Source organism: Dendropsophus ebraccatus, chromosome 3 (genome assembly GCF_027789765.1).
Source record: "Dendropsophus ebraccatus isolate aDenEbr1 chromosome 3, aDenEbr1.pat, whole genome shotgun sequence".
Lineage (NCBI taxonomy): Eukaryota > Metazoa > Chordata > Amphibia > Anura > Hylidae > Dendropsophus > Dendropsophus ebraccatus.
Genome location: NC_091456.1, coordinates 57,507,404 through 57,532,006, shown reverse-complemented (window position 1 = coordinate 57,532,006; position 24,603 = coordinate 57,507,404). Strand labels below are relative to the sequence as shown.

Sequence of the window (24,603 nt, the reverse complement as noted above, 5' to 3'; positions counted from 1 at the left end):
ACGGTAAAAGCCCTGGCCCGGACAGTTTACAGCTGCGTTTTTTAAATCCTTTAAAGATAGTCTTCTCCCCTTCCTCACCAGGGTCTTTAATGATGTCTCGGCAGACACTCCCTTTACTAAGCAGTCCCTTGAGGCGCATATAACAGTCTTGCCCAAGCCCGGGAAGGACCCTACCAAATGTGGTAGTTATAGGCCGATATCGTTAATCAACTGCGATGTCAAGCTTTTCTCCAAGATCTTGGCTACTCGCCTTAATTCTGTTATTCCACAGGTTATACACAATGACCAGGTGGGATTCGTCCCGGGCAGAGAGGCAAGGGATAATACCCTGCGTACGATAAACTTGATTTCCCATGCACGCTCAGCTAAGGTCCCATTATGTCTGCTGTCGATCAATGCAGAAAAGGCCTTCGACAGGGTCCGATGGAATTTTCTTGTGGCTACACTGACCCAAGTAGGTCTTGGACCTGACTATATCTCAAAGGTGATGGCTTTATATTCTCAGCCATCAGCAAGAGTTAGAGCCAACGGGACCCTGTCGCAGGCATTCCGGATCAACAACGGGACTCGACAGGGGGGTCCTTTGTCACCCCTGTTGTACATACTGACTATGGAACATTTGGCGGTAGCACTGCGGAACAACCTCGATGTGAGGCGTCATCACAAATTGGCGCTGTTTGCTGACGACATAACCCACCCCCATACCTCCCTCCCTTCTGTCTTACAGGAATTTGAGCACTATGGTAGATTGAGCAATTTCAAGATTAATTTTACTAAGACCGAGGGCCTCAACATCTCCTTGTCACCGGCTGATTTGTCCTCGGTTCAAGCTAATTTTTCCTTTTACTGGCAATCTGAAAGCATCAGATATTTGGGTATACAGGTTCCTGCGCGCTTAGAACTCCTATTTCCTCTGAATTACCTCCCACTGCAACGGAAGACATTAGATATGCTCCAAGCCTACCACCGAAGATTCCTTTCTTGGTTTGGACGCATGAACGTGCTAAAAATGGACATTTTTTGCCACGCTTCTTATATATCTTTCAAACAATCCCGATAACTGTCCCTGCTTCCTACTTTAAACACCTACAGCGTGCATTCTCTAAGTACGTGTGGGGAACTGGTAGGGCGAGGATCCGAGCCCAGGTTTTCACTCAACCGAAGTCAAAAGGGGGAACGGGTTTACCTGACTTGAAACTTTACCATGAAGCAGCAGCACTGTCACAGATTATTGAATGGACGCGGGAGGGGAGAGGTAAACGGTGGGTAGACGTGGAGATGCTGATAGCGAACATTGATTTGAGGATAGCACCATGGCTCCTTAGAGAGGACAGTGAGTCCTTACCTACATGGGCGTACTTGACTAAACACACTCTCAACATATGGGATAAATGGGTGACACGCTTTAAGATTTCACATAGGCCGGGCCCCATGACTCCATTATTTTCTAACCCTGTCTTTGAGCCGGGCCTTAACCAACAAACATTCCTGGTATGGAATAACTCAGACAGTCCCAGACTTCACCAACTGGGGGTAGCTACAGCAATTCCCTCACTACATTCCTTGCAAGAACAGAGTCCAGATAGAGTCTTGTCCTGGTTCACCTATAACCAATTCTGCTCTTTTGTACGTGCATCTCGGATGGGTACCGCATGGAGCCTTGATCTCACGGAATTTGACCATTGGGTCTTGTCTGCTGAGGAGAGTACAGGGACATTATCGCGAATGTATTCGCTGCTCATGTTACTGAGCAACAACGCTGGAGCTCCCTTCTTCGGAGCTTGGGAAAGGGACTTAGCAGTCACTTTCTCATCTGAAGATGAACTCAAAATCTGTACCTTCTCACATGGCCTGTCCCTGGACTCTCACTCAAAAGAGAAGAGCTATAAAATCCTCTCTAGATGGTACCGATGCCCAACTTTGCTTCATCATATCTACCCCGAGATATCTGATAGATGCTGGAGATGTGACACTGAGGAGGGCTCCATCCTACATATTTGGTGGGGATGCGATAAATTGAGGCCATTCTGGGATGGTGTCCTGCGGGTTTATGAAGCCTATTCAGGAAAGAAAGTAGCAAATACACCCCAAATTGTGTTGCTATCCCTGCTGCCCGGATCTTTGGCAGCACAAAAAATGCATGCTGAGACACCTACTGGCAGCAGCTCGCACGGTGATCCCGCGCCACTGGAAGACGGCGCATACTCCTACGTTGACGGAATGGTACAGAGAGCTTAAAAATATTCAGAGATCTGAAGAGCTGGTGGCTGAGGCGCATGATCGTTCGGAAAAATTTCTGAAAACATGGGATGCCCTGGATGCTGTTTGTGGAATCCGACAACTTTACGGCCCTGGTGCACTGATGAGCCCCAGTTGGTGGGCCAGGGACTGCCAGGTTCTTTTTGTACACTCAGTTTTGTGTTACCCCCACGAGGCATTATTCCTGCTGACCTATTACATCAAAGAGCTCTTTTTGGTGCTTCTCTACCCCCCCCCTTCTTTACTCCCCCTCCTTTTCTTTATGTCACCCCCCCCCCCTTTTTTTTTTTCTTTTTCCCTTCTGTGTCTAGTCCTTGTGTATATATGTGATGTCCTTGCACTGTTAGAGCTAATGGTTGTTGTCAGGCGCTAGTTCATTATTGTTTTCTTTGCATGATTCACAGATGAGTTCAAAGGGGCGGATTTGTCCCACGGTTTTCATTTTGCATGTTTCGAGTTAATGTACCTGACTAAGATAATATGCATAGATATGTTTCGGTTCCATTGTTGATTGTTTACCACTTAAGCTCTTATGTGTAGAGCATATTGGCCTTTATATATTTTTTTGTCTTCTGTAAAATATGAAAAACTTAATAAATTCAGAGTAAACATAAAGGAAAGACTGGATTTCTCCTCTTTTTAAATCCACTCCTGGGTTTGGCTTCAAATCTTTGGCAGATAATCTGTTGTCAGATCTGTTGGTGTAATAGGGCCTTTAGGATTTATCAGTGGTGAAATTGGTCACACTAGTTCTATTTTATTTACACCCTACTCTTCTCTTAAGAAGCTTAACCTTAGTAATGAAGTCGCATGTGGCACTGAGGTGTAAGTCTTTATGCTAGCTCTCGGGATTTGCATTGTCTTGACTGTATCTTCCTGTGGTCTGGGCTGGAGTGGCATTTGTTGCTGTAATAAACAATAGAGAAAATCTGCATTGCCTCTTCCCAGTGTAAACATGACCATAAAGCAGACCTGTGGTCAAAAAAACAAACAAAAAAAAAACGTAACATATACAGTTGTCACTCAAGTTACAATGGCCTCAGGTCTCAGTCTATTGATTGTACATTGTAGGTTGTGTAATAGCGCCTCTACAATATAGAGAAGTTGAGTAGACACCATAATTCCTTAAAATAAAGTTTCTTCCATTCTTTGATTGGGGTTTTTATTATCTGACTTGTATAGTTACTTCTGTGATGTTTGATGTGTTGTATCAGTTATGTAAAGCTGCTACCTCCTACTCTTTTGCTAACCTAGATTACATAACTTGGATTACATAACCAACTGTTGACATGAAAAACTGGTGACATTGTGTTTTTATTTCGACTTGTAAACCACATGATTATTGTCTAGGCTTTTCATCCAGTAGTTTTACTATGAAGAAAACTGAATGAATAAATCTACAACCTCTCTCCATATCTTCAGGCATGGAACTCGTTGTGCTGGAGAAGTTGCTGCTACTGCAAACAATTCACATTGTACAGTTGGAATAGCTTTCAATGCCAGGATTGGAGGTATGTCTCTGTTTTAATTTTGTTATTATACACAACTTTTGTGGCCATATTTTGGCAAAAAAAAGGTCTAAAACTTGTCTGTGACACCTCACCCACTTTTTAAAAGTGCCAAAGGGGGCAAAGAGAGGTCTAGAGACCTTGCTGAACTTATGTATACGCCATGAAGATTGTATGTGTCTATAGTTACATTTTCTTTCTTAAGTGGTATGTGACTGTACAGTATATAAAAAAATAAAAATTGGAAGGTTTTAGTTTTTTTTACTGGAGTTCCCTCTATTCTATACATTAAATTGCTTTTATCAATTATAATATCATCAATGACTTTATACCATTTTTGTGCCTGTCTGCAGGAGTGCGCATGTTGGATGGAGATGTAACCGATATGGTAGAAGCTAAATCCCTCAGTCTAAACCCACAACATGTACATATTTACAGTGCAAGCTGGGGTCCAGATGATGATGGGAAAACAGTGGATGGTCCAGCATCTCTAGCCCGGGATGCTTTTGAGAATGGCATCAGAACAGTAAGTGTGCTTAGAGGTAGGATCCTAAGGCTACGTTTTACTACAGTCAATAACCTTGTTAAATATAGATGACATGCAGAACTTGTCGTTGCTTTGGAGAGAAAAAAAAGCACAAGCATGTTCACAGCAGGTACAGGGAATTTGATGCCTCTTTGTGCCATGTGAAGACAGATACAATATTCTGTCCTGCTTTCCAGATGTCGCTTCATCAGTTGTCAATAGCAGGAATGAATAAAAGGTTTATTGACATGTGCACTGGAAAACATACATAATTCATACGGGTAAATAGTGTAGTGTAGTGTTGCGAAGTATCATGTGAACAACCTGTTACACTGCTAACATTGATTATAGGCTGTAATATATGTCCAGGTATCAGCCATAATGTACTCATGTTTTGTTAATACAAAACAGTATACAGTAATACAATTCTAATTGCTAAATAGTTTTGCACAGTATTTTGGTCAGTAATTTGCAACCAAAAACAAAGAAAGGCTATGTTCACACAACGTTTTTTTCAGCTCCGCTTAAAATGACGTCCGTTATTTTTAGTCTAAAATAACGGACGTTTTTCGAAGCCTGGCATCCCCTTAGTGCAATGACGGGTGTTTGCACATTATCTTAGTTTGGGGTTACTAATTGCTCTTTGGTTGCGGCTTAATTGAAAAATCCATTGAATTTAATAGTAAAAACGGAGAAAGAACGGTTATGTACAGAAAAACTGTGTGTGAACAACCAATACAAAACATCCGCTATTTGCAAAAAATATCTGAAAATAATGTTCATGTTCATTATTTTGACGTCCGCGGCAAAAACGGCTGTTTTTCAATGCATTGTGTGCATAGGACGTCCGTCTTCCCATTGAGTTAATTCAGTTAATTTGCTGCAAAAACGGACGTTTTTTTAAATAGCGGAATCGGATGTTTTTTTCTCCATTTTTGACGTTGTGTGAACATAGCCACAGGCTATGTTCAGACACTGTTGAAATTTTGTGGATATCTACCATTTAATGGCATATAGCCATTATTTAAAAAAAAGTTTTTTTAATTGTTTTAAATTAATGGTAATTATTTGCCATTAAATAGTGGCCATCCTTTCAATTTCAACAGTGTGTAAACATAGCCTTTTCTGCGTTTTCAATCCACTTCTGGTTTTGCTTGCTAAATACTTAGTAAAAATACTGTGCACTGCCTAATTTTGCAGGCAAATCAAATTATTACGCAGAATCTCAGTTGCAATTTTAAGACAAAGTCAAGAGTATACTATAAAAAAGGAAAATGTGTAATGGAAACTGATTTCCTTCTGATCTGACGTCAGACTGGTGGGGTCTGGTTATAAAACCACTATAGTTATAGTTGGATCTTCAAAGCACAACAGCACAGAAAAAGTGACACATTGGGGAACATTTACTAAGGAGTAATGTGTGTGACTCTTCTAATGATGAATGGTGTTTATTTTGTTCCAATATCTTGTGACTGATTCATTAAAATGTAGCACTGCCATAGTGAATGTATATACAGTAAGTAAAAAGTTGCACAAAAAGTCACAAAAATGCAAAAATTGCGCAAGCATATTAACCTGGTACTGACCAGACGTAAGCCTGCACCTATTTGTGCGACTTTTTAAAAAGTTGCAAATGATAAATTGGGCGCTAATCCCGGATTATGGAAACTTTTGGGTGAATACTCAAAACAGGCAGATTTAAAAAAAAGTCGCATCTAAAAAATTTTCACCTGTCGAATACGGGTTCATAAATAGAACTTAAGTCGAAACGAAATCCAATTATTCACCTAAAAATAGATGCAAAGCCCTTAATATTTTCTGTTATATTACATGGTACGTACATCAAGGGTGCGGCGCAGAGGGCTTGTAATATTATATGTATACTGTTCTTTTCAGTAGTATTTCTGTGATCTCTACAGTATGTGTCCCAGGTTGACAGAACAGAATAAAACTGAGCTAGTATCTATTGGCAGCTTCCTGTGCTCACACAGTAGGGGAGGTTCCTGCATTGTCCATTCTGACCAAACACAACAGAAATCACATCTGCTGCCATGAGTGTGTGGGAACAGATAGGTCTCTCTATGGGAGATTAGCAAGTGTCAGTGGTCCTGGTATTATCCCTCATTAAGGTCTGATGATGCAGAATTGATGGTGACAGATTGTGGTCATCTTGATGCCAAAGGTCAAAATACCATGAATGTCCTTTACACTAAGGGGCCTGAAGATTTCAATCTGTGATGTACTCAGAAAGAAGTGACCCATGATGCCATTTATGTGTCTGCAGTCATAGACTTTTGTTAGAGGGAATGAGGGACGTTTGGTGCAATGGTGAACCTCTGTTCTCTGGGTCAGGGTATCACATTTTTATACTTGTAAACTGAGTCTTGTATACAAAACACGCCTCCTTGGTCAACCTTAATTCATACATATTTATATATATATATATATATATATATACACACATTTTTTTGCAGCAGTACCCCAGTCAGACCCTGGTGTAGTTTCTTAGCCATTTTAAAGCAGAAATTGTGCAATGTTTATCAAGGCCTGTACTACTAATGATAATTTTTCCCATGGACCAGAGATTTTTGAGCTGCATGTGAAAAGTCAGCGCTCGTTTGCTCCTTGTTCCCCGCTTGTATAAGTGGGTAAGAGCCGGGGAGCTGCGGGTGGCTGCCCGGGTGATCGCTAGATTATCCGGACAACCATAGAGGATAGCAGCAGTCTGCTGCCGCCACTCTTACTCCGCGGGGCGGCGGCAGAAGATCGCTACTTGGTGAAAGACATGTTGAAAGACTAACGACAACAACGATCAGCCGACATCGTTAATGTCAGCTGATCATTGTCTTCTATTACACTAGACGATTATCGGCCGATATCGGCCAAATACGGCCGATAATCGTTTAGTGTAATAGGGCCTTAAAGGGAATCCGTCAGACTTAGGCACTACCTAAGGTGTTGACAGAGTGCTGTAGCTGCCAGCCCCCAGTGAACATGGTGCCTTTTTGGTAATTTTCCGTGCAGCGGATGATGTACAATCTTATGTCTCCTACTGTCACAGAGCTGTTGTTCGTGCCACACTTGTCATGCATCCTCCTCCCTCTTCATGAATAATCAATGCTGCCCGGCCTCCTGCTTGCTCAGCTGTTAGATTGCAGATCAGTCCTCTGTAGGCAGGTTATGTCTGAAAGAATCTTTCCTCTGTAATGTGTTGGAGCTGTGGTCTAGGAGTAACTCACCTGTCTATAGACCTGCCAGCAGTTCATTCTCTGGTTCGAATCCCCTGATGGAAATAAATAGATATCTTTTTTTTCTTCCTCATTATTGTATCATTTTTAAGGCTATGTTCACAAACACAGTATTTTTGCTCAGTATTTTGGTCAGTATTTTGCAACCAAAACCAGAAGTGGATTGAAAACACTAAAAGGCTATGTTCACACACTGTTGAAATTGAGTGGATTGCTGTCATTTAATGGCAAATGATTACTGTTTTTTTTAAAAAAAAAACAACGTCCGATATTTGCCATTAAATGACGGCCATCTGCTCAATTTCAACATTGTGAGAACATTGTGAGCCTTTCTGTGTTCTCAATCCACTCCTGGTTTTGGTTGCAAAATACTGACCAAAATACTGAGCAAAAATACTGTGTGTGAACATAGCCTTAAAAATGATACAATAATGAGGAAGAAAAAAAACATCTATTTATTTCCATCAGGGGATTCGAACCAGAGAATGAACTGCTGGCAGGTCTCTAGACAGGTGATTTACCCCTAGACCACAGCTCCAACACATTACAGAGGAAAGATTCTTTCAGACATAACCTGCCTACAGAGGACCGATCTGCAATCTTAACAGCTGAGCGAGCAGGAGGCCAGGCAGCATTGATTATTCATGAAGAGGGAGGAGGATGCATGACAAGTGTGGCACGAAGAACAGCTCTGTGACAGTAGGAGACATAAGATTGTACATAATCTCCTGCACGGAAAATTACCAAAAAGGCACCATGTTCACTGGGGGCTGCCAGCTACAGCACACTGTCAACACCTTAGATAGGGCCCAGGAGCTGACAGATTCCCTTTAAGACTCCTGGATAGTGAGACTCGACTTGAAGGGAAATCTCTTCGCATGTCCTTTTGGCATATCCTTTCTATGTTGTGATGTGTCATTCACTGGTTTCCACACAGATTAATGCAAAAGGTGTAGTAAAGTAGGTGGCCCACACTTTATATTGCAGTCTGAAGCCCCTACCACATGGGGTGACTGAGAGGAGCAAACAAGCACTGTCAGCTATTACACACTGTGGCAATGAGCGGGTTAGTACAGTGGAGGCTGCGAGTAGCTGTGTGCCGGGGGGGTGGGGGGGCTGCCCGGGTGATTGCTACATCGTCCGGGCAGCCCATAAATCGTCCGGGCAGCCCACAGAGTGTCGCCAGTAGATAGTTGCTATATAAGTCGTTTGTCTTTCAACACGTTTAAAGGGGTTATCCACTTTTCCCCCCACTTTAAAGGGGTGGCCACTTTTCCCCCTACTTTTGTCTCCAGTTCAGGTGCGGTTTGCAATTGAGCTCCATTTACTTCAATGGAACTGAGTTTCAAAACTCCACCCAAACTGGAGACAACAATAGGGGGAAAGTGGCCATGTTTTTGTAGCGCTGGATAACCCCTTTAATGACAAACGACTGCAACGACCAGCCGACATTGTTCATGTCTGCTGATCGTTGCCTTCTATTACACAACGGCCATTGTCTGTATGTTGTGCTAGACAGTAGTCAGGACTGGAGATCTGAATCCCTGTCCCAGTCGTTGTAGATGTTAACAAGCCATCAGCTTATGTCACTAATAGATTGAGTTGTTATAATTAGATTGATGAGAAAAAAATTGCGACATAATTATTGCAGCCTGTAATACCTTGTCACTTAGTATTAGTATAGCGGGGAAATCTGTAACCTTCCTGTAGGGATGAATGAGAAATAATATTAACAAAGTAATAGACCGTTTCTCATAATGTAGTAGTATTCCTAGATACAATTGTCACGTGCACTCAGGGCCAGACTAAAATACATGGTGCCCTCAGCCATCAGCTATATTTGTGTTTCCCACCCACCTCATTGTGTATGTCATACATATGTACAAATACTTATATACAGTAGTTTCTAACACCACGGCCATATATAAGATGGTACCTTCATAAAAGTTATATATTTCCATACAATTCTCTGTATAGCAGGGCTGTAGAGTGTAGCCACCACAACAAATTTCAAATATAAAATGGACACACGGGAGAAAAACGATACCATGATTTAGTGAGCTGATAACGTCTCCATGTAACATAGCTCTACTATCTCTGTGTCTAAATAATACTGTTATACACATATTTATAATATTTAGGTGGAGTGGCTTTTGTGACCATGCAAGGTGTATGCCCTAAGGCTGACTTCAGTGACCAGGGATGATATAACCAGTATAACTAGAAATAACATAGTATTACAGAAAGGGACAAAGTACAGCGTGTTGTTGCTCAGGCTCGTAGTGCGGTGAAAGCTAGAGAGAGGCCTGTTAGCTTTTTGGATACAGTAATGCACACACTATAGTGGGAGACTGGTAAACCATGTGCACACATTTTCTGAGCATTATAGTGCTTTATAATGTTTCACCATCTCATGGTAGAAGCTTTGACTCAGCCCATCAGTTTATCCTGCACCATTTTTGTGTCGTCTTATAATATCCCAGCATGTTTCTTTATCCGGCCAGGACACATAGCGAAATCAAATTCTTCAGATGAAGCAGCCCTGTGCCAACAAATCTGTCTACACTACATGGTGGACTTCATGTTGTTCCCATTACACCATTGTGTTTGAAGGATTGGATGACTGCCCAATGCATTTGATGGACATTAATGATGAGATGTGGTGCTGCTAGGCCTTTTGGGCATACTCGGCTGGAAACTTCCCCTCCCATCAATGCAGCCCCTTTTCTTCTCTTTCTCTAAAGTATCTCTGGCTGTCTTATTGCTATTCAGTGGGGTTTAGCACCAAAAATAATTCACCAGTCTAGAAGAAACGTCAGAATGGAGCTTTGATTCTAAACATTTGCACTAGTTTACTAGAAATTCTACAACTTTTGCTGTTTCTATTCTATCTACATCAGTCCTCACTCTGACTCAGGTTATCTAATCTTCACTCTTTTTTTTTTTTTTTGCTATTATTGTACCAGTACAATTACAGGAGTAAACTCAGAAATTCAGTTCCATACTGGTATATGACTCAGCACTGCCAGGGTATTAGCCAGTATGCCCCAAATTATTAGTCTATGAAACAGATAAGGTTTGTCTACATATACACTGCAACTTTAGGAGTAAATATTCAACACTAAAGGGGTGTTCTCATCTGGTAGAATATGTAGTTCAATTCACATAAGAGCAAAGAAAGGTAACCAAGGTACAACAATAAAACATAATACCTACTGTGCTAAAAGTTACAACTAAAACAAAGAAGTTGGTCCTCTATGTATTCCTAGAATAGAGCACCAGGCACGCAGAGCACTCCATTCACTGCGGGGTGATTGTGCCCCCATTCTCAGGAACGGTGGGGGATCTGGTTGTTTGGATGCCCGGTGAGCAGCATGCCCAGATGACAATTCCCCTTGTACATTTATTTAGTCCAGTGTGTAGATATCATGTTATAGAGCAGGAGGATCGTTGATTTAGATCTAAACCTAAAATTATCGTTAATCGGTCGCTGTAATTCCACATTCGTTCGCTCAAGTTCGGCATTCGTTCACTACTCACGATCTCAGTAACGATCATAGTAGCAATTGTAACTAATGACTATCGTTCTGTGTAAAATGGTGAGCAATTTCAGGCTAACGATAAACAATCATATTTGTGATCGTTAGTCGTTAATCGTTAAAAGTCGCTCCGTGTAATAGGACCCTGACTGATATGCATATGCATACAGAGATAACTGCACCTTTTACACAACAGCTTTATTTTTTTGTAACTCCCAATATTAAGGGAAACCATGTTAAAAACACCATCCAATCTGTAGGCAGCATGTTATAGAGCAGGAGGGGCTGAGCAGATTGATAAATAATTCTATGGTTTCATAGGAAAACTCCAGGATAACTTGTCATTTATTCATGTAAATCTCTGCCCATTCAGCGCTACATAGTCATATCTGTGGTCCTACCTGGTGACTGACGGCTATCTGTGTATAGGTGAACACATAGAGAGAGCTGTCTATCACTGAGCAGATTTATGCCATGATGCCTGCAGATTGGACTGCATTTTCAATCTGACAGATTTCCTTTAATAATATATTCCGTTTCTCACTTTCAGTAATGTGACTCACACTAACAGTGTTAACCTGTTCTTCTTTGCTGATCCCAAGTATTTTTCTTTGGCAGCATTATTAAAAAAAAAAAAGTGTAGTAGTGCAATTTTCTTTATTGTTCTAGTCACTTGCTGGCATTTCATCTATCAGAGCTGGAGCCTGCACATAATTCCCCAAGGACTAATAAAAAATCAATTATTTTCTTATATTTCTAAATTTGTGTACGAGGATTCACCTTGTTCAGATGTGTATACCACTATTTATATTCTTGGAGCAGAATCCTTACTCTACAATATTTCACTTCTTCATGGAATAACTGGACATTATTACAATTCCAGGAGCATGATTTAATCAGTCTAAGGCTCCATGGATATAGCTGCAACATACAGAGCACATGGTGTTCCCAGTGGGAGAATATCTCCCTATTATGAAGTCAGTGAAGCATACCACCATTTATTTTCTGATGGACAGATACAGAATCCATCAGAGAAATCCTCTGTATGATATCAGATATAATAGGGTCTCATATGGGGTGCCATAATATAGAGCCATAGTATTCCCTAGTACTCCTTCCAAGAAGTTTTAATAGGCCATGAAGACTTTAGTAATGGAGAAATACTAGTTTATTTGCCCTAAATGACTTGCTGTATTACCAATGGACAAGTAGCATTACTGACAGCATAATATCTAGCTTAGTTCTTTTCTGGTCTGCTTAAAATTCAGTTCTTGCTGACCCATTTATCATCTCTTGAGCATATGAATTTAATGTTTTTCTTTAACACAAAAGCTTTTTTTCCCTATAAATTTTTTGGCATTGACTGAATGAACCAATATAAAAATGCATTGTTTCTTGAAAATGTTATCCACGCAACATTAAAGGTGCAGAAAATGGATATATTTATTTTCATCTATTTTTATGTGAATTGGCTGAAATTGACAATGTGACCTGTCGTATCCTTTATGATGCAAAATCAGTTTCAATGAGTGATATAGACTCGGCTGCCCTGGAAAATGTATGTTTCAATCTTGTACAGTTTTAGTAATACTGCTATAAACCTTTTCTGCTATCTACTTGTGAGTTATGGCAGAGAGTGCCAAGAGCAGCTCTCTACATAGAAGAATACAGCCACGGGCAGATGGGCAGGAGTGGATCACCAGGGAATGGATTAGCTGGACCAACAGTGATCAATATATTTCCAAAATGACCAACGATGTGTAACAATATTAAATAGACCCATTCTTGAATGGCACATCATGATATATATGATATTTGTACCTGTTTAAATTAGCAAGATTTATAGCAACTTACATTGCCGAGCTTCTAGAACACAGAACATCTGTTTACCTTATCATTTATCTTAATATATTTCCATCACATATTGATACCTAAATCCTTCAATGTAACCGGAAAATAAGCAGTATTGCAGGGAAATCCAGTGCTTATGAGCACAATAAATCATGTTCAGAGCCTTTGATCAGCCAGGATTGTGTGAGTAAGAGTAAGACAAACACAACCCTGATTAATTACTATAAACCCATGTAAATATTTAGACTCTGGTCACATGGACGTGCACCTGGATCGCTAGTGCACTCTCCAAATACCTCGGCCTCAACCTGGCTTTCCAGTAAATGTTTTTCCATTTCCAAGCTTTAAAAAATGTCAGTTCACTAGATAAACCAAACTTACAGTAGTTAAATCTTTCTACTAGACAGAAACTAACCCTATTGCTGTGATGATTCCTTGTCTTTTGCTTTGCAGCTGACCCATCAATGTTGCTTATATCCTCTATGAAAGAAGAGTGGTGTGGGTCAGCTCTAGAGATGAGCGAACCGGGTTCGAGTCGATCCGAACCCGAACGTTCGGTATTTGATTAGCTGGGGCTGCTGAACTTGGATAAAGTCCTAAGGTTGTCTGGAAAACATGGATACAGCCAATGACTATATCCATGTTTTCCACATAGCCTTAGGGCTTTATCCAACTTCAGCAGCCACCGCTAATCAAATGCCGAAAGTTCGGGTTCGGATCGACTCGAGCATGCTCTAGGTTCGCTCATCTCTAGTCACCTCACCTTGAAAATTATTAAAAAGGAAACTTCTTAGGAGGGAGCACCGATTCTGTCAGGCTAAACGTCTGGTACATGAGAAGTATAAAGCAAAAGATGCCATTCCGTGCTAAAACCTAACGTTTAATACCAAAACAAGTTAAAAGCCATATTTGCGTCTCAGACTGACACGTAACTATGGCTTTTAACTTGTTTTGGTAAGGCTAGGTTCACACTGCGTTTTCAGCATCCGTTTAACGGATCCGTTTTTTTTAACGTCCAGAAAAATAGGGTCAGCAACGTTTTTTGGTCCGTTTTGGTCCGCCAAAAAAAACGGATCCTTTTTCTTTATAATGGAAGTCAATGGAAAAACGGATGCACACAAATGAATCCGTTTTTTGCAATCCGTTTTTCATGCGTTTTTTGCAAAAAACTAATGCGTTAAATGGATGCTGAAAACGCAGTGTGAACCTAGCCTCAGTGAAGTTAAGTAAATAATACTGTATATATATTTTTCTTTTTAGCTAAGTAAATAATTGTAATACATCGCTAAGGTGGGTTTACACTGCATCTTTGCAATCCGTTTCCTTTCATCCTTTTTTTTGCAAAAATGAATGGATGAAGAAACAGATGCGTTTGTTTGCATCTGTTTTGATCCATTTTTCTATTAATGTGGCAGCCAATGGAATGGAAATCAATGGACCAAGAAAACTGATTCCAAAAATGCATTAGTAATTTTGGACATAGGCCAAGTCAAAGTTCTTTTATTTATTTTATTCAGTACAGACTAGTACAGTTATGTAATTCTATGCTACAAAAGTAGAGATGGGTGCATTATGCTGCCTGATTTATAGATTCAATACTTTGCAAGCTCCTAGAGGACTGCCAACTGACAAATTTAAATTTGCTAAAAGCAGGTCTCATACCTGTCATAGAGTCACCTAATGATTGCAGAACTAAAACATTCACAAATTCTGAAAATTCATCTCTATCAACGCAGAGTACAATTCTGTCACACTGTAGCATTCCATAAGCAGTATGGGTTCTCCCTCTGCCGGAACATAAAGTGAATGTGCTTTACAACCAGTGCTGTCACTTCTAGCGTAGTCCAGGGCTCCGGCCATCCATTAGAAGTGATTAGAAGTGTCGTTTCAATTGTTTTCAGTGGTGGGGAGGGCTTTGTACAGTACTGTCTTGGCATATTGATCTCTTGCATTAGTTCCTAAGGCTAGGCTCACACAAGGTAGTTTTGATACAACATTTGTAACCAAGGAAAGGATTTAATAAAGAGATCCCTCTCGGATTTGCTTCATCAAACTGCATCAAACTGGCTTATGTGAATCTGGCTTTAGAGATCTGCTACTACATAATATTTAAAGCGTAACTGTCATTTCAGGGTCATTTTTCTGAAAACATTAAATATCAACAGTACAAGCGATTTTAAGAAACTCTGTAATAGGTTTTATGTACTAAAAGAGTTTCCTTCTGTACTGAAAAATCAATCTCCCAGCCTCCCCCCTCACATCAGATGAAGCAGGATTTCTGTCTCCATTATGTGGCTATGGAGAGGGGAGGGGCTGTTAGGAGTGACTGAGCACGGAGGATTTCTGCGAAGCACAACACCCTGCAATCTTCTCTCAGTAAGTTCATAGATAAGCACTGACCTTTCTGACACCTGAATTTAGCGTTTTAGGTGCCCAGACAGTCTACAAACAGCTGACCTTCATGTCACCTCTTCCTGCTCCCTCATCTCCCTCAGCCCCTCCCCGTTTATAGGCTTACAATGGAGAGAGCAGAACCCGTCTTCACTGGATTCTCTGTAATGAAGACGTGTTTGCCTGATAATGCACAGATAAGAAGTCAGGGGGGGAGGCTGGGAGATTGCTTCTTAAGTACAGAAGGAGGCTTTTTTGGCTGATGAAACCTATTACAGAGTTTCTTAAAATCGCTTATACTACTGATTTCTGCAATAAAAAAAAACATGACAGTTACGCTTTAAGTAGATAGTCTGTGTCAAAATAACATCCACATGAATGCCAGCGCTCAAGTTTTCCAGCAGAACATTGCTCAGAGCATCACATTTCTTCCTTCTCCATACCTTTTCCTGTATAGCTACCTGGCTTTCCCTGATTTTGACTCTGCTACCTGACTATTCTCTTGGATGCTGTTTTTTTTTTTTAACCTTGCTGCCCATATGGTTTTACCCTGACCTGTTGACTACCCCTTGTACGTAAATTTGTCTTGTCCTTGATTCGTGTATCACCTTATTGCAAGAAGTGACCGTCTTTGTGGTTGTCCGCAGCCGTCTAGGACTGTTGAGGTGTCGGCTGCGTGGACCATATTGGGGTCACTGTCTGTGTCCTTCCCCACCCTTTCTGAGGCTTCTCTACCTACGGATGCGTCAGTACTTTTGATTTTTAGCTTTTTTTCTGTTTTTCTTTTGCTCCAACTAAACCAATGAGACCACTGCTTCTTACAAAGAAAACATACAGCGGAGAAGACAGTCTTGTGGAGAGTAGATTCTGAAGAGATCTTCATAAAGCAATAAGAGTCTTCTTACCGTTACTGCCTATGACATTCATGTTTCTTAGTAGATTATTACAGTTTTTTTGTGGAATCCAAACATGTATTTGTAATAATTTTAGCTTTCTAACAATGTAATGGTTATCAGAGTACCCTAAATTTTCAGTATTGAGGCACGTACACAAAACAAGAACAGCCTCTAATGGTAGTTGCCCTATCCTTTTCTCCTCACTGAATGATTGTTGGGCTTGTTCAGCAGACATTGCAGGACCTGTGATCGGGGAATGTTCTGTACACATCCACATCAGGTGAACTCGAAGAAAGTGGATAACATGATCTGCCCATTCCTTTTCCCATTACACTAAGACCCCTTGAATCTACAGATGCCATTATATTGACCAGAGCTATGAATCTTAATGAGTGGTAGCTATATCTATAACCATTTATGACATAGAACTAAAGGCAGAATCTGTGTATTTGTTCAGGCCTTCAACAGAGTTGTACTAATAGCAGAGAATTTCAGCGTTGTGGATTCTGCCAAAGAGTTAAATACTACTGAGATATTAAAACCTCGGCTTATGCTTTTGGTGTTTTTCCTCTTTCATTCATTTTCAGAACTCAGTATCCTGTTTAGATAATCTCCTCTGTTTTATGTACATAAGGAGATTTCAACAGCTGGCTTCAGATAAATAGCTGAGCATTAACAATTCACAAATCATTGATGTATTGCTTTTTGTTTGCTGTAAGCTAAAGATGATATAAATGAATGCAATTCGAGGCCCATGAAAAGTTCAGATGTATATATTGTATTTGTATCACAAGCCATAATGGGATTTCTGTCAAACCTGGCTCTGATGCATATGAATGTCTCTTACTGCTTAATTTTTTAACTTGTCAAAAACCTATAAAATCCAGCCGTGTATGATAATTGATGCTCTGTAAATGGTGATGTATATTGACAACAACAACATATTTGTATCCTGTTTAGATTATGTTTTTACCTCAATTGCTTCACGTAATACTTATTTTATATTCCTTTTGTAGGGGAGAAGAGGCTATGGTTCAATTTTTGTCTGGGCATCTGGCAATGGTGGCAGAAGTCGAGATCACTGCTCGTGTGATGGCTACACCAATAGTATCTATACAATCTCTATCAGCAGTACGACAGAGAGTGGCAAGAAACCATGGTATCTAGAAGAGTGTGCCTCAACATTGGCTACAACGTACAGCAGTGGGGAATCATATGACAGAAAAGTGGTATGTCATTTACTCAGCCTTACCTGGTTTATGAGAGTAGATAGAACCAGTGGTAGTCTTTGACTCCCTTATAACATCCTTTTTAGGAAATATCTCCTTTTGTAAGGTTATATAGGGCAAGTCTTCTGCTTCTCCTTCTACCTTAGTATTGATAATCATTTTTTTTAGGCAAATGGCTACTATTGTATTATACGGCCTTGCAGTTAGTGATCAATCCAGTTCATTAAGAAAACAATATGTGGGCCACTCGCCTTTAAAAGGTTTCCCCATTAGATTAAATTGATGCTTTCTGTGAAATTAAAGGAGAAGTGTGGCGAAAATTTTTATTAAGGTATTGTATTGCCCCCCAAAAGTTATACAAATCAGCAATATACACTTATTACGGGAAATGCTTATAAAGTGCTTTTTTCCCTGCACTTACTACTGCATCAAGGCTTCACTTCCTGGATAAAATAGTGATGTCACGACCTGACTCCCAGAGCTGTGCGGGCTGTGCCTGCTGGAGAGGATGATGGCAGGGGGATGCTCAGTGTCCTGTGTCCCTCGGCTATCATCCTCTCCAGCAGCCACAGCCTGCACAGCTCTGGGATTCGGGTTGTGACATCACCATTTTATCCAGGAAGTTACATCACCATGTTATCCAGGAAGTGAAGCCTTGATGCAGTAGTAAGTGCAGGAAAAAAAGCACTTTATAAGCATTTCCCTTAATAAGTGTATATTGGGGATTTGTATAACTTTTGGGGGGCAATAAAATACTTTAATAATCACCGGACTTCTCCTTTCAACATATTTCCAATGTACTGTTAGAGACATACACACTTGAACATAGCTGAAGATTATTGGGGCCCCATCGCTGGTGTCCGCACTGGTCACTAATATGGGAGTTCTCAGTTCTCATGAAGTTGAGACTACACTAGATCTCTGATGGTGTGAACAAACACCACTGTGTCAAAAGGTTTCTGGTCACGCGAGCGGGCAGTTGCACTGCAATTGCATGACTCCACCACTCAGGCAAGTCAGTGGGATCACTCAGCAGCCCACAAGTTGCAGAGAATCCATCTCACATGGATCAGTAGAAGGCAAGCATGTGTGCTAGAGATACATACTATTATATGGTAGTTATACAATATACATATTCCCGTTGATGAGTGACAAGTGATAAATGATTATTATGATTATTGTGGGAAAAGTCCTTTAAGGAAAACTGGTGCTTAGTTAGTTTGTTATAGCAAACAGTCTGGACATATTTATGTAAGTAAGTGGAAGACGACAGGCTTCTCATGTAGAAACAAACCCAGCGTGTGAAATAAATAGGGCTTAACACAAAATATCAATGTTTTTAAGGTCATGTTTATATCACGCCATGTAACATATCCCAGTAGGGCTCTTCTAATGTGGCCTGTCTATATTTTTCTAAGGGCAAGCTTAAAGTATCACTTGAGTATACAGTATATGTAGGATTTGTCCATTTGAACTAAAAGTAAATATCAGTGTTTGACAAGACATAATGCATATTACTTCCCGTGCACATGCTGGCTTCCTAATACCGACAATCCTTCCTAACACGTTGTGATTAATGAGCCTGTCCCAGCGTGGTATTGAATTTGGAACATCATGTCAGCTATTGAAGTTTTCCTGCCTGTTGGTGGTCTTCTGCCCTTCTTATTTCCTTCTTAAGATAGATGGAAGACCTCTGAGAAAGTGAAGGCTTTCTAGCTGAAAGCCCTGTTTTAGATCTCTCTGGTAATTATGCTTAAACACCCCAACTCCTGTCAGCAGCTTCCCTTTGAAAGGGTCCTGATGGATTTTCCAGTCAGGGAGCTTTCTCTAGGTATTATCCACTTGCTCTCCAGTAGCCAAGAAAGAAAAAGTAGAAATCAAACTGCAAAGGTTTTCCTGGTTTGCTCCAAAGCCTAATAAAGGGTTATTTCTTATAGTCTGGAAGAGGGAATCTCCCAGTTGCCTACATCAAGTCTTTACGATATTTACAGAAAAAAAGGCCAAGTGTTGTTGTTGCTGTTATTATTATTCTTGTTATTTTATCACATTGCAGTTTCAGTGATTAGGAAAAAAAATCTTAATAATCTTAATAATCTTAATCTCCAGGCAGCATGAAACTAGTGACAGATTGCCTTTTTCCACAAATTTTGGGGGGTTCCATGGTTGTGTAATGCACTTTACGGTAAAACTGAAATTTTTTCGTAATTCTATAGAAACGCTGCAGTGGTCCCGATCGGCAAGTGACTGGAGATGCTCCGGTCACTTACACTTAAACGCAGCAGTCACGGCGGGGTGTACATTTACGCCCCCTTTGCGTTAAGGCCCCGCCTGCAGGGGCGTAATTGTATGCCCCTGGTCATTAAGGGGTTAAACCAAGTTACAATTTTGAAAAACTGTGAGCTCTTCTTGCAAAACGGTCTTAATCCAAGTTACTCTTAAACCAAGATGATACTGTATGTTTATACACTCATACCCTACATGCAATTATACTTTAAGTCCAAAGACTGTTAACACAAAAGCATGTCAATGAATTCCATAAAAGAAGCTAAGGAAGTTCTGCCCCCACGTGACTCCAGCTGGTGCTGACACACTCCCGCCATGTTTACCAAAAGAAAAATACAATTATGTTCCAAATCAACTACGGAAGTGTTGTTACAAAAACAATGATATTGGATTTGTACGAAGCTTTCTGTGATCTGAATACAGATGTTCTGGCACTGACAGGAAAGCTAAATGTACCAGAATGAAATGTTTAAAATAAACCATGTAATCCTCAAGAAGCCTATATAGTAACATTTCAGAATGATTTACTGGACCTGAATCAAGGGCATTACACAAAGGACTGGATAGGCTCCCTCTACTTTATACTGTATAATTATTTGGCATGATATAAATTATTTGATAAATTGCATATTAGGAAAGGAACTAAATAGGTTGTGACCTAAAATTATTGGTAAGGGAAACTGCTTGTGGGAATCGGAGAGAATGAGGCGATTTAACTGCCTTCCAAAGAATGACTTTAGGTATACCAGGCCAGTATATACAATGAGTTAATACAGTATGTCATCAGAACACATTGTTTCCATTGCCGTATGCTAGAACAATCAGAATGAATATTCTTCTCTATCTCTAAAGTTGGCGTGTCATATGACACATTGGAGAATTGTTATTTATATGGCTTCTAGGACTTTAAATTGACTTGGCCGCTACTTTTACTACTACAACTTATAATTTAGGGATTATCTAGGGAATGTAAACATATCTAGAGGTAAATAAGATTAGGGATTAATTTATTTCTACAGTTTATTAGACAGCTTTTGGCCTTATCCACACTACTGTTCCTTTCTTATTGTTCTGCTCCATCACAAGAGCAGAACAAAAAAAAATGCAGGTCTGGATCTGCTGCATGTCAAATACTAATGTACACCAATGGACATATTTACTTTTTTGAATGTTAGCATGGGTCAGCCATCTTGCCTGAAATATTTTTTTACAACATTTAGAGATATGGTTTACAGCTAACCCCATGGACCTAGGCAACAATTGTGAATATGTTTTTCCATTTAACAGTAATTCTGTACAGATTTCTTTACGATTCTGCAATTGTGTACAGATGTGCCTTCTCCTTATCATAGACAAAACAGGGAGTCTCAGCTTATTTTTTGGTATACTGGTAAGAATTAAAATTGCAAAAATATAGACAGTGGAATGAAAAGTTAGAAAAAAAAAACAAAAAAATCTTAAAAATCCAAAATATCAAAAACATATCAAAAATATGTTTAAGAAAAAAATTTGAATTGAACAAAAAATGATTTTCAGATGACAAAGAGTATCTGTAGTCAGATGATTTTTCATTTGCAGTGCCTTCAGAAGCATGAATGATCACTGTGTTGTTCATACAGCCATTTAAATATATCGCTGTCTGCCACACAGTTCACGTTTACACAGGGAGATTGTTGTATAGTTAAGCGTGGCACAAAAGATGCGATCAGCCGAGGATTGGGTGTTTTGCCACTCTTCGCTTGATCGCTGACACTTTTACTCAAGCTGATTGTTTGAAGGATGATAATTTTTCATCAGGAGTCCTGGCAAATTGTAGGTGGTCGTTTTTGTTCATGAACTTTAGAAGAGGCTTCCTTTGTGAGCTGCACCCATACACTATTCCTCTGCAGTGTACGCCATGTTTTGTTACAAGGAACTCTCAACCTTTGGCTTTCTATTCCTTCACCTAACTGCAGTGAATGTGCATGGCGATTTTCTTCAACTTTACTTATCAACAGACACCCAAGTTTAGGTGTTCACTTGTGCGGGTGGCCTGCATGTCTCAATTTGTATCACTTTTGCTAAGGTAATCTTAGCTTTACTTTTGTTAAAGTGATCTAGTAACCTTCACGTTTCTTGTGTAAAGAAATTCTTTTCCTTCCCTGGTCTTGTGACATTTCTCTTCCATGTGGTTCCATTGCTGACAGCATGAAATGTGAAGGGGTTTTCTTTGTTACGTAACACCCTTTTAAAGTCAGTTGTCTGCTGGACACCATTTTAGTGATTAATTATACTCACCTGTGTTAAAGTTAAACCACACACCCCATTTTCCAAAAGCGGTGTGATGTGGCAGATAATCCAGTTAACTTACACTTAGCTTTGCTCCTAGGACTTTTATTGGGGTGTACTCATTTTTGCACCACTGTCTTAAAGGGGTTGGCCACTATATACTAAAAACAGTGTACAGTATTAGTAAGTGTACTCACTGCATATACAGTACTGACAGCAGCTCCCTGTGTACCTCATAGAGCTAACATCAGACTCCTCCAGGCTGTGCTGTCCTGCTCTGTGGTGATTCTGTCCATAAGATGGCTGACATGGAGGAGCATGTGACCATGCCCAGACCCCCAGTGTCCACCATTAAGCCTGTATATTCCTATGAAGGACACAGATGCAGGGACATGGTCCCATTAAGCTGAAAATTATCAAATCTTCATTGCAATCCATGGCCCACATCTGTCAAGTTATTTGACAGATCTGTTGGGGTGCACTCATTTATGCTGAGCACTGTATATGTAAACATATAAATAGGATTCCATATATAGTCTATATCTATGCCAGATATACTGTACTTATATTAAAAAGCACTACTGCATATTACTTGTCTAAAGTGTAGTGCACAAAGCAGTTCCATATGCATACATCTGCTTGGCAGCACATAGAATCCAAGCATTTTAGGAGCTATTCTCCCCTAGAACCAGCAGAGTCTCAGGATTTGGCAGAATATGTGTCATTGCCAACATCTATGTAGTCATCTTTGCTATTAATTTATATACTTAGCCACAGTAGCAGAAAAACATGCATAATAAACTATTGGGGGTGAATTATATAATTTATGCAACAAATAAAATCTGTCCTGGGTAACGTAAAACATTGTCAGTATCACCAGCATAATTAGTTTTATAGCAGAATGTGTGTATGTATTTAAAGAAATAAAAGAGGTAACATTATATTTCAGATAACCACAGATCTTCGGCAGCGTTGCACAGACAGTCACACTGGAACCTCAGCATCAGCTCCTATGGCGGCTGGAATCATAGCCCTTGCATTAGAAGCAAAGTAAGTACTGTATAAGCCATGCTCATTCTGGGGTGATAGGTACACAACCATCATAGGCAGTGAATTTATGCGCCAAGGTAATGATAAAAGGTATGATTATATATAAATCCACCGCGCAGGAATTTTTTTACATTTTAATGTTTGTTCAATAATCCAAAATGTTTGGTACTTTGGCACCTGTTCCATTAATGCCACATAAATACTTTATTTATTCAGTAAATGGAACAGTTGTATGAAGTATTAATATTGTAAAATAGAAACATCAAGAATTAAATATAGTAAAAGGCTATGTTATGTTTTTTAGGACAAATGTTTTTGGTGGTTCCAAAAAAAGGACCGCATTGCTGGCGCCATTCAGTTCATGTAAAAAACACAAAGCGATGTACGCGATTCACTTTAAACAATGGGGTTAATAGATTAAACTTTTACCAGTATTTTTTGGCACAAGGCACTTTGTACCAAAGTTTGTCCCAAAAATCTGGAACTTTTTATTGAAAAAATTGAATTTCCTTTTTTTTTTTTTTTTTTTTTTAATTAAAGCTGTCAGTTTTGATGCAAAAGGAGCCCACAAATAAGCAGTTTCTAACTTCTGGAAACAGAGATTCTGGACAGGAAAAGGGTTACAAAGCACCAAATAAATGGGTACCCCACTTTCAAAATTTGAGCGGCTGGAAACAGCCTAGACATTAGCCAAAAAGACAGAAATGGCTGCACATCGCACCCATGGCTGACACGAAAGCTTATTCAGCTACATTTAAAACCAACATCAGAAGTTAGTATATAATTTGGCCAAACCATATTGCCTCATGTACCACGTGCAGGTCTTCTGATACACATGAGTCCCTAACCAAAACACATCACTGTGCCGGTCAGCGACCACAATCCCCACATTACGTGCGCAAGCAGAGAAGGGGGGCCATGGAATGGCCCTGCAACCCCATTGTCACAGGACCAGACCCTAAAGGGCCCCCCCGAACCCCGCAGGCGCCACCGGCGGAAAAAGTGGACGCCAAGCAACACAAGTGTGAACAAGCTCTTACCTCTCTCCATTCCTCTGCAGGTAGAATGAGAGAATACTGGGAGATCCTCCCCTTATGTACACAGGTGCTTCCTGCTAATTTGGATCACATGGGTCCTACAAAGCACGAGTGCTAGCCACAATGAAAAAAGGGACAGAATACATAAAATATGCACAAGCCAAAAAGACAGAAATGGCTGCACATCGCACCCATGGCTGACACGAAAGCTTTTTCAGCTACATTTAAAACCAACATCAGAAGTTAGTATATAATTTGGCCAAACCATATTGCCTCATGTACCACGTGCAGGTCTTCTGATACACATGAGTCCCTAACCAAAACACATCACTGTGCCGGTCAGCGACCACAATCCCCGCATTACGTGCGCAAGCAGAGAAGGGGGGCCTGTGACAATGGGGTTGCAGGGCCATTCTGTGGCCCCCTTTCTCTGCTTGCGCACGTCTTGCGGGGATTGTGGTCGCTGACCGGCACAGTGATGTTTTTTAGTTAGGGACTCATGTGTATCAGAAGACCTG

The 24,603-nt window shown here is 40.2% G+C and overlaps 1 protein-coding gene across 6 annotated transcripts in view; it reads left to right on the top strand.

Annotated features, from left to right (window-relative positions):
* PCSK5 (proprotein convertase subtilisin/kexin type 5) overlaps positions 1 to 24,603 on the top strand; it is a 341,536-nt gene that overhangs the window by 143,856 nt on the left and 173,077 nt on the right. For all 6 annotated transcript variants that reach the window (XR_011362133.1, XR_011362134.1, XR_011362132.1 and 3 more), the window contains exons 6-9: positions 3,682 to 3,770; positions 4,121 to 4,293; positions 17,235 to 17,447; positions 22,948 to 23,048. Coding sequence is in view for 3 of the 6 variants with exons in the window: in XM_069961823.1 (XP_069817924.1) it covers positions 3,682 to 3,770; positions 4,121 to 4,293; positions 17,235 to 17,447; positions 22,948 to 23,048 (576 nt within the window). In the remaining 3 variants the exon portion in view is untranslated. The remainder of the gene's footprint in view (positions 1 to 3,681; positions 3,771 to 4,120; positions 4,294 to 17,234; positions 17,448 to 22,947; positions 23,049 to 24,603) is intronic.